The following is a 16,524-nucleotide window of genomic DNA, read 5'->3' as shown; positions in this document are numbered from 1 at the left end:
TGCACTATGCTGCTGATGCAGGATGGAAACACAATGGATGGGGAGAGTCTAGGACCAGAGCTCACAGCCTCAGAATTCAAGGGCGCTCTTTCAAAAAGATTAGGAGGAACTTCTTTAGTCAGAGGGTAGTTAATCTGTGGAACTCATTGCCACAGAGGGCTGTGGAGGCCAAGTCGGCGGATATTTTTAGACTCAATGGGCCGAATGGCCTAATTCTACTCCTATAACTTGTGAACTGCTAGTGCTGGAATCTCCTTCTAAACACCGTGTGCTGGAGGAACTCACTGAGTCAGGCAGCATCTGTGGAGGGAATGGACGGATGACGATTTGGCTGGGTGTTTTTTCCAGACTAGTACGTGATGTTCCTCACTGAACAAATTGGTCTCACAACCAGTCTTTCCCAAACCTCCCAGCTCCTGCCACTAAAAGGGAGTGCTAAAGTTCCACATTCCCATGATCTTTATGCTCTTCTATCTCGGGAATTTGTAAAGATACGCGTGACTGGGACGTTGTAGCCGTTACAGAAACCTGGCCAGGGAAGAACAGGACTGGCAGCTTAATATTGAAGGGTTCAGGTGCTACAGGTGAGGCACAGGTGTTGCTTTCTTTTTCACTCAGAGGGTTGTGGGTGTAAGAAATGAGCTGCCATGGGAGGTAGTTGAGGCAGGTACTTTAACAAGACATTTGGACAGGTACATGGATAGGAAAGGTTTTCAGGGATAGATACAAACAGCTGGAGTAACTCAGCGGGTCAGGCAGCATCTCTGGAGAGAAGGAATGGGTGACGTTTCACAGAGTGCTGGAGTAACTCAACAGGTCAGGCAGCATCTCCGGGGTAACTCAGCGGGACAGGCAGGCAGCATCTCTGGAGAGAAGGAATGGGTGACGTTTTGGGTCGAGACCCTTCTTCAGAATCTCCACAAGGTTTACAGGGATATCGGCCAAATGCAGGCTGGTGGAACTAGCATCTTAAGTGGCATGGGTGAGTTGGGCCCAAGGGCGTCTGTCCGTGCAGCCTGACTCGATATCCTAGCCTTAATAAGTGTAATGGTTACTAAAACAATACTGTTTTGTTCTAAACATTAAAGAACGTGAGTTTTAAATTCCCGGGGGATCAAACTCGCGTTTCTGAATGAATGGTTCAGACTTCCCGATGCGAACCCTTTAATTCGTCCCCTGGCCCTGGCTAGTTGCATCGATTCCCTAGCCACACGTTGGGTGAAACATTGTCCTCACTGTGTTCCCTCAATGTTGGCCTCACTGTGTTCCCTGTCCATTCACAACTCCATCAATTTCCCTTCAGCATTGGGGCACAAGTGGAAATTATTAAACATTGTATTTGACTATTAAATGCAAAGGCTATGTCCTTCGTGAGTGTGTAGCTCCTCATCATGAAGCAATCATGGCCGCATACGAGTCATCCCAGAATACATTTAGATTCATGTCATTCATCCAACAACAGAGAATTTAATCCGCTCTTGTCATAATCAACCTCTCTATTTAGAAAAGACAACAAATATACCTCTTGATCCAATTTATCAAAGATGTGGCTCAGAATTGTGCATGCTCTGATGAACAATGGCAACATCGAACAGTCCACTGTCTGCGCTTCTAGAAAAATTGTCCCGACTCCGGAGCTCGGAGGCTCCAGCCGCAGGTCCGGTGGATGGTGACATCGGGAGCTCGCGGGTCCCTAGTGGGAGACCGCTTTTCGGAGCTCCCGCAACGGCAACTTCTCCCGCCCGAGTTGCGGGGTTGAAAATGACCTGGAGCGGGGCCTTGCATCACCCGGCACGGCTTTAACGGCCGCAGGACTTGCCATCGCCCGCCGGGGGCTTTAACATCGGGAGAAGAAATGGAACACAGGGGAGAGACAAGACTTTGCCTTCCATCACAGTGAGAAGGAGATTCACTGTGATGGATGTTTGTGTAAATTGTGTTGGCTGTGTGTCTTGGTCCTTTTCTTGTTGTATGACTGCAGGAACCAGATTTCATTTGGACTTCTTTTGAGGTTCAAATGACAATAAAATTGTATTGTATTGTATAATTGTGGGGCGGGAGAATAAAACTAGCCGACAAAACTGCGATTGGAAACTGGTAGGTAAATGAAAAGTAATATCACAATTTGGCAGCTTCAAATTATTATTTTTTTACATATTGGAGTGAAGGCAAATTAAAAAGCAAAGTTTAAAGGAGATGTGTGGGGCAGATTGTTTATGACAGACAGACAGACAGACAGACAGACAGACAGACAGACAGACAGACAGACAGACAGACAGACAGACAGACAGACAGACACACCAGGTGGGTGCCTGGTCTGCGCTCCAGGGGTGGTGGTGTCGGCAGATACTTGTGTTTAAGACACTTTGAGTTTGGCACATGAATGCAGCAAATGGAGACAGAGGAGATTAATCTGAAGATAGGTCCCAACCTGAAACACCTATCCATGTCCTCCAGCAATGTTGCCTGACCAGCTGAGCTACTCCACCACTTTGTGTTTTACTCTGAGATTTAACTTTAGTTTATAACTTGGCATCATTTTCAGCACAAACATTGTGGGCAGAAGGGCCTGTGCTGTACTGTACTGAACTGTTCTGCGTTTTCTGATGATTATTTAAAAAATTCCATCTTTTTCCCCCCCACAGTAAGAGAGATATTGATTTCTGAAATCAAAGGTTATTTTACTCATTGTGGTCATTATATGTTTCAGGTGAATGAGAGAGTGCAGAGTGGCAAAGACTATTTGGTTAAATTATGTTATTTAGGATATTTGAGTCTCTTGCCCAGAGTAGGGGAATCGAGGACAAGTGGTCATAGGTTTCAGGTGAAGGGGAAAAGTTTTGATAGGAATCTGAGGGGTAGCTTTTTCACACAGTGGGTGGTGGGTGTATGGAACAAGTTGCCAGAGGAGGTAGTTGAGGCAGGGACTATCCCAACATTTAAGAAACAGTTAGACAAGTACATGGATAGGCCAGGTTTGGAGGGATACAGGCCAAACACAGGCAGGTGGGACAGGTGTGGCTGGGACATGTTGGTTGGTGTGGGCAAGTTGGGCCTGTTTCCACACTGTATTTTTCACAACTGCGTGTTTCTCTGTCACCCATTCAGTGTTGCGTTGTTACCCTGGCTGCAGGTTGCTGTCAATATTTTCTGTGTCTCCATTTGCAACTTTAGGTACGCTGAGACTTCAGTTTCAACAATGAGTTAAATTGTTTCTCGATGAGCAAATCTCCCTGATGTTAGCTGCATTTAAAAAAAGTGCAGGATTAAAAAAAAAATTTTTTAATTTGCCCCACTGATGGATCGTTAATGATGAGTCATTGCTGGGATATTCAACGGAATTATCACTAGACCACAAAACAATGCAAACCAGACAGGAACTATGCCACCCCACTGTAATAATACCACAGTTTCCATTGGAATGAATTACAAACTTCACTACTACAGTATTATATGTTGCACCAAATACAAAGCAATTGTTCCTCCACAAGGATGCAAGTGTTCTTTTTGAAACCTGGCATTCTCTTTTATAAACACAGAGTATAGAAACAAGGAATTGCAGATGCTGGTTTACCAAGGAAAGACACAAAGTGCTGGAGTAACTCAGTGGGTCAGGCAGCATCTGTGGAGAACATGGATAGGTGACGTTTCACAGAGTGCTGGAGTAACTCAGCGGGTCAGGCAACATCTCTGGAGAACATGGATAGGAGACGTGTCAGGGTCTTCAGACTCTTCCTATCCATGTTGCCTATCCATGTTCTCCACAGATGCTGCCTGACCCGCTGAGTTACTCCAGCACTTTGTGAAACGTCACCTATCCATGTTCTCCACAAATGCTGCCTGACCCGCTGAGTTACTCCAGCACTTTGTGAAACGTCACCTATCCATGTTCTCCACAGATGCTGCCTGACCCACTGAGTTACTCCAGCACTTTGTGAAACGTCACCTATCCGTGTTCTCCACAGATGCTGCCTGACCCACTGAGTTACTCCAGCACTCTGTGAAACGTCACCTATCCGTGTTCTCCACAGATGCTGCCTGACCCGCTGAGTTACTCCAGCATTTTGTGTCTTTTTTTGTAACAATAAACTCCCTAAGAAATGAGTTCAATGCCCACATCTGAACCATTCCCTGCAACACCTACACATGACTCTTTGGCATTTCATCCTAAAGTGTTCTGAACTGGTTTTTAAAACTAGTTCAAGTACAAGTTAGCAGGGGAAAAACTATGAGACAGATGGTCCAATTAATGTTCGATTCCGGTTATCAGGTTGAAGTATAAATTGGTATCAAATGTTAAATATCAAACTGAATTAAAATCAGACATCAGCTGTGAAAGGCAAAATCAGCATTTTTCCGTGACAAAGGCAGTCAGGGTGTTTGAACACCATCCATATCACAGGATATTTGATCTCTGCATTGAATCTATTCATCATCAACAAGTCTGTGTAACATTCCTCCCAGAGTGAAGACATGCAGTCTAAAGTGCACACTGAGCTGCAAATGTGAATGATAATTACATGGTCATTGCAATTGTATTACCTTATATTATTTGCCTGAGCAATCTATAGATATATTTCAGATAAGGATCTGAAATTATGCCCGAGTTTTAAGAAAATGATTCGTGCACTTACCTTATCTTCTAGACGAATCAGTCTGGCTCCTGCAGTGTAGTAACCCTTGTCTAATCCCTTTTCTGCACAAAAAGTGAAGATATGAAGTAAAAACGTGAAGATTTGGAGCAAAAAACAAAACCATGAAAACAAATGAAATTACGGTGCTTCAAGATTAACTTTAGAATATCATTCCTGAAAGCCTATAAATAGGCAAACTTGACCAATTTTAACTGAAGCCAACTAGGATAACTTAGTTACTACAGCATAAAATGTGACAGGGTTACTCATTGCCCAATTTAGACTGGGGCTCTAGCCTGTGTGACACTTTAGTCAGAGAGTGGTGAATCTGTGGAATTCTTTGCCACAGAGGGCTGTGGAGGCCAAGTCAGTGGATATTTTTAAGGCAGAGATAGATAGATTCTTGATTAGTACATGTGTTGGAGGTTATGGGGAGAATGGGATTAGGACGGAGAGATAGATCAGCCATGATTGAATGACGGAGTAGACTTGATAGGCCGAACGGCCTAATTCTACTCCTATTCCTTGTGAATTTATGATTGCGAGGAACATGAGATTGACAACTTGTCTGCTTTAGGTGTGAGGACAGTTAATACAGACAAACAATCCTAAATGAGAAGCAAAGGACCACGATTGCAAGTTTGCGGTTCAAATGGCAGAGGTCAGACCATTGATCCTGGCCACTTGGACACAGATATTGAAAGCTAGCTGGGGGCTCTCAACAAATGGCGGACCTATGGTGAATGTAGAATATTTGTGAGAATATTCTTACTGGTCTCATAAAAAATAGCTCAGAGGCTGGTGGCTCATGTTCACACCTGGGACTGTTACCAATTTTAGTTCCAAGGAGGTTATTTTAAACCTTCCCCAATTAGCCGGTCCCTGTGGAGATTTTATTTTGGCAGATGCACCTATCTGAACTCATACAAATGACCTTCTTTTCTCAAAATATAATTGGTTGAGGTGGTGTCCCAGTTTGGCCATTGTGTTATTAACCTAGCAACATGAGTTTGTATGCCAGTCCATCAGATTTAAATTCTAGCAATTCTTAAAAACATGGAATTAGAATACTGCGGTTCCGAATACATTTCAAGATTCTCCTTTATGTCTACAAAGCCCTCAATGGGCTTGCCCCCACCTACATCAAAAGTCTGCTCACCCACCACACCACCTCCAGGTCCCTCAGATCGGCCGACTTGGGGTTACTGAACATCCCGCGGTCTAGGCATAAACTCAGGGGCGACCGCACTTTTGCGGTTGCAGCTCCTAGACTGTGGAACAGCATCCCTCTTCCCATCAGAACTGCCCCCTCCATCCACTCCTTTAAGTCTCGACTTAAAACTCATCTTTACTCTTAAGTCTTTCTTGACGTCCTCTGAGGGAGGGCTATATGTATGTAGTGATGTATGTATTTAATCTAAGAACCACTGTTGTATAACGTTAGTACCTCCACCAATGTAAAGCCCTTTGGTCAACGAGAGTTGTTTATTAAATGTGCTATAGAAATAAAAGAGACTTGACTTGACTAGACTAGAAAATAAATATGATCTGTGTTGGTAGTGGTGAAAATTGATTGATTGAAAGATACAGCTTGGAAACAGGCCCTTCAGCCCACTGAGTCCACACTGGCCATCGATCACCCACTACACACTAGAGACAATTAACCTACAAACCCACACATCTTTGGGATGTTGGACAAAACCGGAGCTCCTGGAGGAAACGCATGCAGTCATTATTTGTAGCTGTAAAACGATAGCGCTGTGACACTATATTGTCAGGTCTTCGCTCTACACTACATGACCTGACCCATGTGTTCGCATGGTTTAACTGGATAGCACACAAATAACGTTTGTCATTGTATCCACTTTGTACACGACAATAAGAAAAACAAAACCAAAACAAATATTCTGAGCAACGTGTCCGTCAAAACTGTAAACATGTACAGGAACACCAGCTTTAACAATCTGCTAGACAAAATTGCTGGAGAAACTCAGCGGCTCCAGCAGCCGGTACTGGAGTTTCTCCAGCAATTTTGTCTAACTTTGATTTAACAATCTGCTGTATCTACTCCAATAAACCTCCATTCTTTTATCAATGGTTTCCTGTGTACGTTACTGTGCCATGTCTGACAAATATAAGAAGCTGGAGATTTCTATGAACATTAAAATTACAAGCATCTTTTTATATATATTTGAAATGAACAGAAAATATTATTTTAAACACTTTGTGAAACATTTACCTGGAAGAAAAAATGCAGGCTTTCCCAGAGAATGATCCAACCTGAAATACAGACAAGCTGTGTTAACTTTATGCCAAATCTTCACAGCTGAAAGATAACAATGATAGTATGACATTATTTTAATAGATAATTAATTTTAATAGTTAATTACCCAAAACGGTGTGAAAAATATATCATTTGACTTTCATAATTGATCAATAACATTGCTTTCAAATGAATGAAATTGATTTGCAGTTGTTTGTGGTTTTGGGGTCAGTTATTTGTTTGCTATCTTAACATACGAGCAAGTCATTGATTTCTGAAAATCAAAGAGCCGCAGATCCTAGAAATCTGAAATAAAACTAGAAGTTCTGGAAAAAAGATCAGCATGCCAGGCAGCATCAGTGTTAGGGTGTCATTGTTTAAGGGTGATAGTCGTTTGATCAGAACTAGGAAAAGTTAGAAAAAATGCAACTTTAAAGTTGCATTTAAGTGTGAGGGATGCAGAAAATGACAGGAATGCTTGTGATAAGATGTGAGTCAAGGGAATGGAACGGTCCAGATGTGTTATTGCCGTCAGAGGAGAGGGTGGAGAAAGCTTGTTATTTGTAGCTGAAAACACAAAGTGTTGGAGGAACTCGGCGGGTCAGGCATCATCTGACAGGTGATGTTTCGGGTTGGGACCTTCTTCATTTCTATCCATTCGCTCCACAGATGCTACCTGGCTATTAAGTTCCTCCAGCACTTTGTGTTTTATGCCAGTTTCCAGCATCTGCAGTTCATTGTGTCTCTTTCTCTCTCTCTTAATTGTAGCTGTTCTGTCTGGAGTAAATAGAACAATGTGAATGAGAACAAAGAAATGAAACAATCATTGCTGCGCGTATATGAGCTACAGCTGCAGCTGGAGGAAGTCGGAACGTTGATTCAAGTTTACCTGCGTTGTAATTCTTTGATCCGGACCATCATATTCAGGTGTCCTTGGGAATATTGTTCAATAACGTCTCGCACATCGTATGGTTTGCGAGCTTGCTGTGGAAAACATTGCAAAAAATGCCATGAATTTAACAATGATAAAACCAGCCTCGGCAGCAAGATGAAGCAAAATAAATACATGCATATATATTCTGGCCCATAAACAGCTGTCCTGTGCAGCAGCTTTCATTGGCATTCCAGAGTATTGACATTCGTAATTATTCATGAAAGGTAGTTGAGTTTAGAGATACAGCATGGAAACCAGCGAGTCCACGTTGGCCATTGAACACTAGTTCCATGTTACCCCAGTCCCTACACACTAGGGCCAATTTACAGAGAGCCCTCTATTCCTTGATATTTCCACACTCGGGAAAGGTTCTGACTGTCTACCCTATCTATGCCTCCATTAATATTTTAATTTTCATAAAGAATGGCCAAAAATGTCATTCCGTGATTGAATTTCTGAGCACCAATTTGTTTCCCTCAGGTGTGGGGTGAGGTAGGGGGGTGGGACAAAGCCTGGCAAGACCCAGGTGGATACAGGTGAGGGGGGGGGGGGGGGGGATTAGGAGATGGGTGGAGTAAGTGACACAGGCTAGAGGTGAATTTTACTTCGGAGTCACGTGAGTGACTACGTGAAGAAGCCCGCCAGGCGCATGCGTGTCATTGCGCGGCCGGGCGGAAAGGCTAGACACAAAACAAACAAGGTCGTGGACTCAGAGGAGTCCGACTTTGAATCACCGCCGGCGGCCAGCGCCCGAGAGCGCTGGAGCGGGAAGAAGCGGTGTATGAAGCTTTGCTCCAACGTGACAGACTCCGGGACATGGAGTCGGGTCACTGTGGGCCCTATGATAAACCCACAGCAGTACCTCTTTGAGAGCTGCACAGTGCTTCTACCTCATCAGAAGGAAGCATTGCGGGTCAGTTCTGGGCTGACCTGGAAGAGGGGTCCGCAGAAGAAAGTGTGCAAGGGGTGCAGGAACAAGAGAACCTACTGGAACCTAGCACCCCCACGCACCCACCAGCAAAACTGGTGAAAGCTCGAAGGACCGGTACTCAAAAACATGAGTCTTTCAGGCCATGGCCCAGACCGGCCTTCTCGGAAGATGCGGGACCTCCAACGCCAACCAAACCGTAAATCCAGACCCCAGCGCTACAACAGCGAAGAACCTACAAAAAGGTAAACCTGCCACTGCTAACTATGGAGGTAGGTGGGTCTGGTTCCCTACAAACAGTGGGCACGGAGATTGGGTGGAGATAACACTCTCTTCTGAATGCATGGAGCATGATAACAACCGATATCTACTTAAGCAGTATCCACGGATATACAACAGAGTTTATTCACAAGTACAGCCCTCCAGTTCAACATATACTGAACCGAATGTTCGTGCTTTCTGATAAAGGAAATCAAAAGCGCAAGCTGAACTGAAGCGGCTTTACATAAAAGGTGTAATTGAGAAAACTCAACACGAACCATTAAAATCCGTGTCCAATATATAAACAAAAAGATGATGGTCATCGCATCATCATAGATCTAACAAAATAGATACCTTTGTTACTGCTTAACAATTAATTCCCAAAGGTTACTTCAATGGCCAGCATCATTTTAAAAGATGCTTACTATTCAGTGCCTATACGAGGTGACCACAGATGTTACTTAAATTCAACTGGATGGGACAACTCTAGCAGTATAAAGCACTGCCAAATGGGTTATCATCAGAACAGGCTGTTCACAAAAAATTTTGAGACCAGCCCAAGCGTTTCTACGGAAACGTATACACATGGTCATGGCATATTTAGATGACATACTCATTATGTGCAAAAACTTTGGAATTGGCAAAACAAACTGTAACAGCCACAAAAAAAGTTATTTGGGGAACTGGGATTCATTTCATCCAGTTAAATCTAAACTAACGTCTCCCACTATTATGGACTACCTGGGGTTTCACCATTGACTCAGTTCACATGTCGGTGACTCTGCCTAAGGGAAAGGCTACAGATTTAATAGATGCTTATAAAAACTTCACTGACATCAGCAAACCATCCATCAGATTGGTAGCCAAAGTAATTGGCATAATGATGGCTGCCTTTCCAGCCACACAATTTGGACCTCTACATTACCAAAACATACAGAGAGTAAAAAACAAGCACTCTAAATTATGCAGGTCACTTTGACAGATCTGTGAAACTACCAATCAGGCTAAAATGGAACTAAAATGGTGGATAGATACCTCTAGCCTTGTTCCTATCCAAGCATTGTCAGTAACCTTTTCCATGGTACTACAAACTGATGCCAGTACAATTGGTGCGGAGCCACCAATACCAATACCACCGTGGTAGCATACATTAACCACAGGGTGGAAACAAATCGACATCATGTGACAATCTGGCCATACAAATTGGCAATGGTGTCTCCAGAAAGATATTTGGATATCAACCACTTATCTACCAGGAAGACTAAATTCAGTGGCAGACACCAGGTCCCAGTTATCAAGTTATGTTACACAGGAACCAGACCCTGGGGCAGCGGCGACAGATGCATTTTTCGCTGCATTGGAGGGGAGGGGAAATTGTTTATTTACGCATTCCCTCCTTTCCTGCCTCATCAGTCGGGTATTAAGGAAATACAACAGACTCTGCATCTGGAATTGGTAGTACCCGATTGGCCTACACAACCATGGTTCCCAGTGGTATCAAACATGGAATCAGAGACATGAACATCCCATCTGTTCTGGAATATCTGGCAGGCCTCCACTACGATGAAGGGCTCAGTTACAGTGCCATTAACTGCGCCAGAAGTGCCCTTTCGACTTACCTATGGCAGGGGACAGACCATTACATTGTTGGGACTGACCCACTGGTACAAAGCCTATGAGGAGTACCAGATACTCCCATATATGGGATGTGAGTATAATCCTGAAGATGCTCAGGAGTGGTCTCCAGCAACAGTTCTGTCCTTACACAGACTGACATTAAAACGGTCATGCTAATGGTATTGGTCACGGCACAAAGGATACAGTCACTGCAAAACAAGACTGGACAACATGACTTTCTCAACGGAAAATATTATGTTTCATATTTATGAGATAGTAAGCAGAACAGAAAAAGGGATCAGCAGGCCTCTATATACAATTAGGTCATACCCAACAGATGACCGTCTGTGTATAATAAAACATCTGTCGTTACACATGGAGAAAACGAATATCCTAAGAGGCAATGAAAAGACACATTTTTTATCAGCCACTAGCAACCACACCAAGAGTGACGGTCCAGACCATCTCAAGATGGCTGAAACAGTTGCTAAACACAGGCTGGGGTGGATACTAAAATTTTTAAAATCTCTTTCCACCAGGGCTGCAGCTACATCAGCAGCGATACAGTTGGATGTACCAATGGACCAAATCCTCAAGGCAGCAGGATGGTCTGGAGGGGAAAAACATTCCAATTATTTGTAATAAACCAGTAATGAAACCTGGAACATTTGCAGAAACAATTTAAGTTCTGTAAATTAATTTAAACCCATATAAAGGGGTTATAAACTTGTGTTAAACATTTTATGATTTCAATGTCGAATTCATGACCAAATTATGTTAACACAATCCTCCCAACAGTCAAGGCAGACGTGATGCATGGACTTGTTCCACGGCATGAAATCACAGAGCTTTAAAATCTTCACGTAGTCACTCACGTGACTCCGAAGTAAAATAGTGAGATTAAACGAGAACTTACCAGTTTGAAGTTTGATCTGTATTTTATGAGGAGTTACGATGAGGGATTACGTGCCCTCCGCTCCCACCCAGATCATATACTTAACTGGTACATCTTCTCTAATCTTACTATGTTTAGTCATTACAGTTATCTGTGATTCCACACCGCCGCTTTGAATAATGACACGCATGCGCCTGGCGGGCTTCTTCACGTAATCCCTCATCGTAACTCCTCATAAAATACAGATCAAACTTCAAACTGGTAAGTTCTCATTTAATCTTACTATTATACACTACTTTCCAACCCATAGCTGAAATATCACTGGTATCTCCAACAAGAATTTTTAATAATATAATTTCGTCTCTGATAGAACAAATGTGAGCTGAAATGCAGAAATTCCCAGCAGCACGTGCAGGCACCTGACCTGGTGTTTACGCGTGTTTGATCTATACGTTTTTGAATGAATGCGCTTGTTTTTTTTATTACCAAAGCTTGGTTTACCTAATCATATTTGGGTATAAAGCGTTCAAATTTACTGCCGATAGCATCGTCACGTATCTGTTTAATTTGCGTGTTTTTGAATTACGTGCCACTTTTCTAGGATCCACCAGGGGCGCTGCACGATTGGCAGCCCCGCCAACAGTCTGTCTGTTTGTTTTTTCGTGTTTTTAATTTTTTTTAGTATGTGTTAAAAGTCTGTGTAAATGTTCTCCGGTTTATTTGATGTGGGGGGAGTGGGGAGGGAGTGGGGAGAAACTTTTTTTCAGTTTCTTACCTTGCCGGAGATGTGATTAATTTTCGGATCGCATTCCCAGGTCGCTCTGCGGCCTACCATCGATGGATCTGGAGGCCTCCTCGGACTGACTTTGGGCCCAACTGCGGGGCGTGGACTTACATCGGAGTCGATCCCTTGCCTGGGATCGTCCCAACCGCGGCCTGCGGACTGTACATCGGGAGCTCGCAGTCTCAGGAGTGGCCGTGGATGTCGGGAGCTCCAACGTCGCGGAAGGTTCGACCAGCCCCGACGCGGGGGAGCTGACATCCCCCCAATGCAGGAGCTGATCGCCTTGCCGCGGAGGGCCCGCCACCGGCTACGCCAGTCAACGGAGGGCTCAAGGCCCCCGACCGCGGGCGAGCATGTAAAACACCTTCCATCACAGTGAGGAATGTGGAGGAGTCACTGTGGTGGATGTTTATGTTAAAATGTATTTTGTGTGTTGTGTTGCTTTTTATTTGTATGACTGACTTGGCAAATGAAATTCCTCGTATGTTGCAAAACATACTTGGCTAATAAAGTATTATTGTAATGGTGATTGTAATTCTCCCTCTCCCGCGTAAAATGCAAGTTCCTTCATTTCCTTTTCTTTAGAATTGTCAGGAATATTGACAACATTTCAACTTGATCTAATTGATTCTTATTTCTCACCTGAAATTTTCTCCTGGCAACAAAATACTGCATACGCCGAATAACTTTCACAGCAGCCCTGTGTGCTTCTGTTAATCTGAAAAACAATGTGGAGATGGGAATAAACCCGAATGTTTCTGAATTGAATCACGGCGACAGGGTTATGGGGAGAAGGCAGGAACGGGGTACTGATTGGGGATGATCAGCCATGATCACATTGAATGGCGGTGCTGGCTCATAGGGCCGAATGGCCTACTCCTGCACCTATTGTCTATTGTCTATTGACAGGATGATCCATACTCAGGTTTGCAATAGACAGCAAAATGAAGGCATTTTAGCAAAGATGCATCAGGCTTGGTAGACAATGGAGGTGCCAAGAATCAAATTAGATCTAGACCAGACCAAGAATCAGGTCAGACTAAAGTGTAATCAAACCACGAGGATAACTCGCCTCAAATCTCTGCCACCAAATGTTTTTCACAGTGGAGTTATTGCTGCAGGGCTTCTCCACACATTCCCCTCTTGGGGTTAAGTGACAGGTTGGAGTAGACTTATCTCCAAATGCATTTTTCATTCTGTTTGTTTAGCTGGGATTTATTTGAAGTGTCACAAACAACGTCTCAAAGTGGCTGATCCTATCCAATGTAGGCAAGATTCAACCTTCCGATTGGAACGTAGCTTTTCCCCAGGTGTGGAAGTAAAGAGCAATAGGATTGAACATGGAACTTATAAAGGGTGAATGTAATCCTATACGCCCAGTGGAGACAGGCTGACATTTACCTGATCACGCTCAAATCCATTTTAATCTGATTTCCCAAGCAGGTGACAAAAAACACACCTGAGGCAGTTACTGTTGACGTAATTTGAGACCCACTGGTATTTTAAGTTAGTTTTTTTGTAGTCAGGTAGAGTTGGGTTCATCTCTCCGTCACCTCCCATGATTTGTCTTCTTTTCGGAAACTGTAAATGCCAAAGGTTCTGTTACCTTCAGCTGATCCACGACCATCTCCCAGAGAGACCACTCTCTCTTCCATAAGCCCCTGGTTCTCTCATCCCTTACCACCCATTGACCCCGTCTCCCCCCCCTCCCCAGGTTCTTTCCCCTGCAACCACAGGAGATGTAACTGCTGTCCCTACACCTCCATCCAGGGACCCCAGCAGTCCTTCCAGACGAGACCGAGGTTCATGTGCACCTCCTCCAACCTCATCTACTTCATCCAATGTTCCTGAGCAGTGGCGGACTGGCCAGGGTGTCAGCTTGCCCGATGGCAAGTGGGCCCCTGATGAAGTGATAGCAAGTGATGGCAAGTGGGCCCCTGTTAAATGATAGCATTGTAGTTGTTGGTGGGCCCCCTTTGTCTCCTGGCAACCAATATTTTTAGACCCAGTCCGCCACTGCTCCTGAGCATCGGTGAGACCAATGTTGACCAGGCGACCATTTTGCCGAGGCCTGCTGGATCTCCCGGTTGTTAACCATTTTAACTCCCAATCCCATTCCCACACTGACCTTTCTGTCCTGGGCCTCCCTCCTCCATTGCCAGAGTGAAGCCCATGCAAACTGGAGGAGCAACGCCTCATATTCCGCTTGGGGAGCTCACAACCCAGCGGTATGGCATTGGTGGATCTCCAAACTCCGGCAGCTCACTCACCCATGCGGGCTGCAGGTGGGAACGTTACCAGGATCTGTTAATCAGGAGCAGGGGTTAACGTCTCCCTCAGAGCACCAAATAATCTCTAATCTGCACGCAAGAACCAAGAGGCAGTCAAATGTGTTCCAAGCATCTGCTTTTGTTAAACAGAGCAGCAATGTATCAACTGTGTGCATCGTTGGGGGAGTGAGAAACAGAAAGAACTGTTGGAGGTCAAATGGTTTAAATCCAGTAGCTGAATGAATGTCTTAATCTTCCCACCTTACAAGCTTCAACTTGGTTTTATTGGGAAATTTATTGCCAGGAAGGTCTCAAATTCTACCTTAAGTGTGACTCCACCTCCTGACACCTGCAAAGTGATTCTACACGTTTTCTAAAAGCTTAAACGGCCAAGGTTTAAGTAGTAACAGGTGTTAACTGCAAGAGGGAAAAGTAAATTAGACTGAGATTAGTGAATGCATTAACTTTTGTTATAGACACCAAAAGTTAAAGTGTTTATTGAATACTGAAGGTTCCAGGAGCGCAGAGAAACTTTAATGAACATTATAAGCTTTACTGCAACATTCTCTCCTAACTATTTCTTTCCACGCTACACCCCTCTATGTCTCCAACATCCTAATGCCAACTTTAAGTTTATTATTGTCACATCTACTGAGCTACAGTGAATAGCTTTGCTTTGCATGCTATCCAATCTGATCAGATATACCACACCTTGATACAATCAGTTCAAACTCGTACAATAGTTGGAGCAAAGGGGAGGATACAGAGCACAGAGTGGCAACAGTAACGTATCATTTAGAGTCGGTCAGAAGCAAAGCTACTGGGCATCTCAGCGAGGAAACATAGCAAGGACAGAGGGATAAAGGGAGAGGGCAAAGAGAACGACATAACAGGTAAGCTGGGATTCAGCGTCGACCTAATGGGTCCAATCACACAGACCACACTCCCCACCCACCATTGTAGATGTAGCCCAGTCCATCACACAGACCACACTCCCCACCCACCATTGTAGATGTAGCCCAGTCCATCACACAGACCACACTCCCCACCCACCATTGTAGATGTAGCCCAGTCCATCACACAGACCACACTCCCCACCATTGTAGATGTAGCCCAGTCCATCACACAGACCACACTCCCCACCATTGTAGATGTAGCCCAGTCCATCACACAGACCACTCCCCACCATTGTAGATGTAGCCCAGTCCCACACAGACCACACTCCCCACCCACCATTGTAGATGTAGCCCAGTCCATCACACAGACCACACTCCCCACCATTGTAGATGTAGCCCAGTCCATCACACAGACCACTCCCCACCATTGTAGATGTAGCCCAGTCCCACACAGACCACACTCCCCACCCACCATTGTAGATGTAGCCCAGTCCATCACACACACCACACTCCCCACCCACCATTGTAGATGTAGCCCAGTCCATCACACACACCACACTCCCCACCCACCATTGTAGATGTAGCCCAGTCCATCACACAGACCACACTCCCACCATTGTAGATGTAGCCCAGTCCATCACACAGACCACACTCCCCACCCACCATTGTAGATGTAGCCCAGTCCTTCACACAGACCACACTCCCCACCATTGTAGATGTAGCCCAGTCCATCACACAGACCACACTCCCCACCCACCATTGTAGATGTAGCCCAATCCATCACAGACCACACTCCCCACCACTGTAGATGTAGCCCAGTCCATCACACAGACCACACTCCCCACCACTGTAGATGTAGCCCAGTCCATCACACAGACCACACCTCCCACCATTAACTCCACCTACACTTCACCCTGCCTCGGAAAAAGAGTTAATGTAATCAGACACTTGTCTCACCCTGGTTATTCCTGTTTCGCCCGACTTGCATCCAGCAGAAGGTACAGAAGCTTGAAAGCGCACACCTCAGGAACAGCTTCTTCCC

The 16,524-nt window shown here is 44.6% G+C and overlaps 1 protein-coding gene across 1 annotated transcript in view; it reads right to left on the bottom strand.

Annotated features, from left to right (window-relative positions):
• Window positions 1–13,046, bottom strand: part of LOC116983658 (potassium voltage-gated channel subfamily KQT member 1-like) — a 61,882-nt gene extending 48,836 nt beyond the window's left edge. The window contains exons 1-4 of the mRNA XM_033037416.1: window positions 12,959–13,046; window positions 7,787–7,881; window positions 6,874–6,914; window positions 4,635–4,696 (exon numbers count right to left, since the gene is read on the bottom strand). Of these exons, the coding sequence (XP_032893307.1) occupies window positions 4,635–4,696; window positions 6,874–6,914; window positions 7,787–7,881; window positions 12,959–12,991 (231 nt within the window). The 5' untranslated portion in view covers window positions 12,992–13,046. The remainder of the gene's footprint in view (window positions 1–4,634; window positions 4,697–6,873; window positions 6,915–7,786; window positions 7,882–12,958) is intronic.
• Between the last annotated feature and the right edge of the window lie 3,478 nt (window positions 13,047–16,524).

The sequence above is a fragment of the Amblyraja radiata genome, chromosome 19 (genome assembly GCF_010909765.2).
Source record: "Amblyraja radiata isolate CabotCenter1 chromosome 19, sAmbRad1.1.pri, whole genome shotgun sequence".
Classification (NCBI taxonomy): Eukaryota; Metazoa; Chordata; class Chondrichthyes; order Rajiformes; family Rajidae; genus Amblyraja; species Amblyraja radiata.
This window is presented reverse-complemented; position numbering and strand designations above follow the sequence as displayed.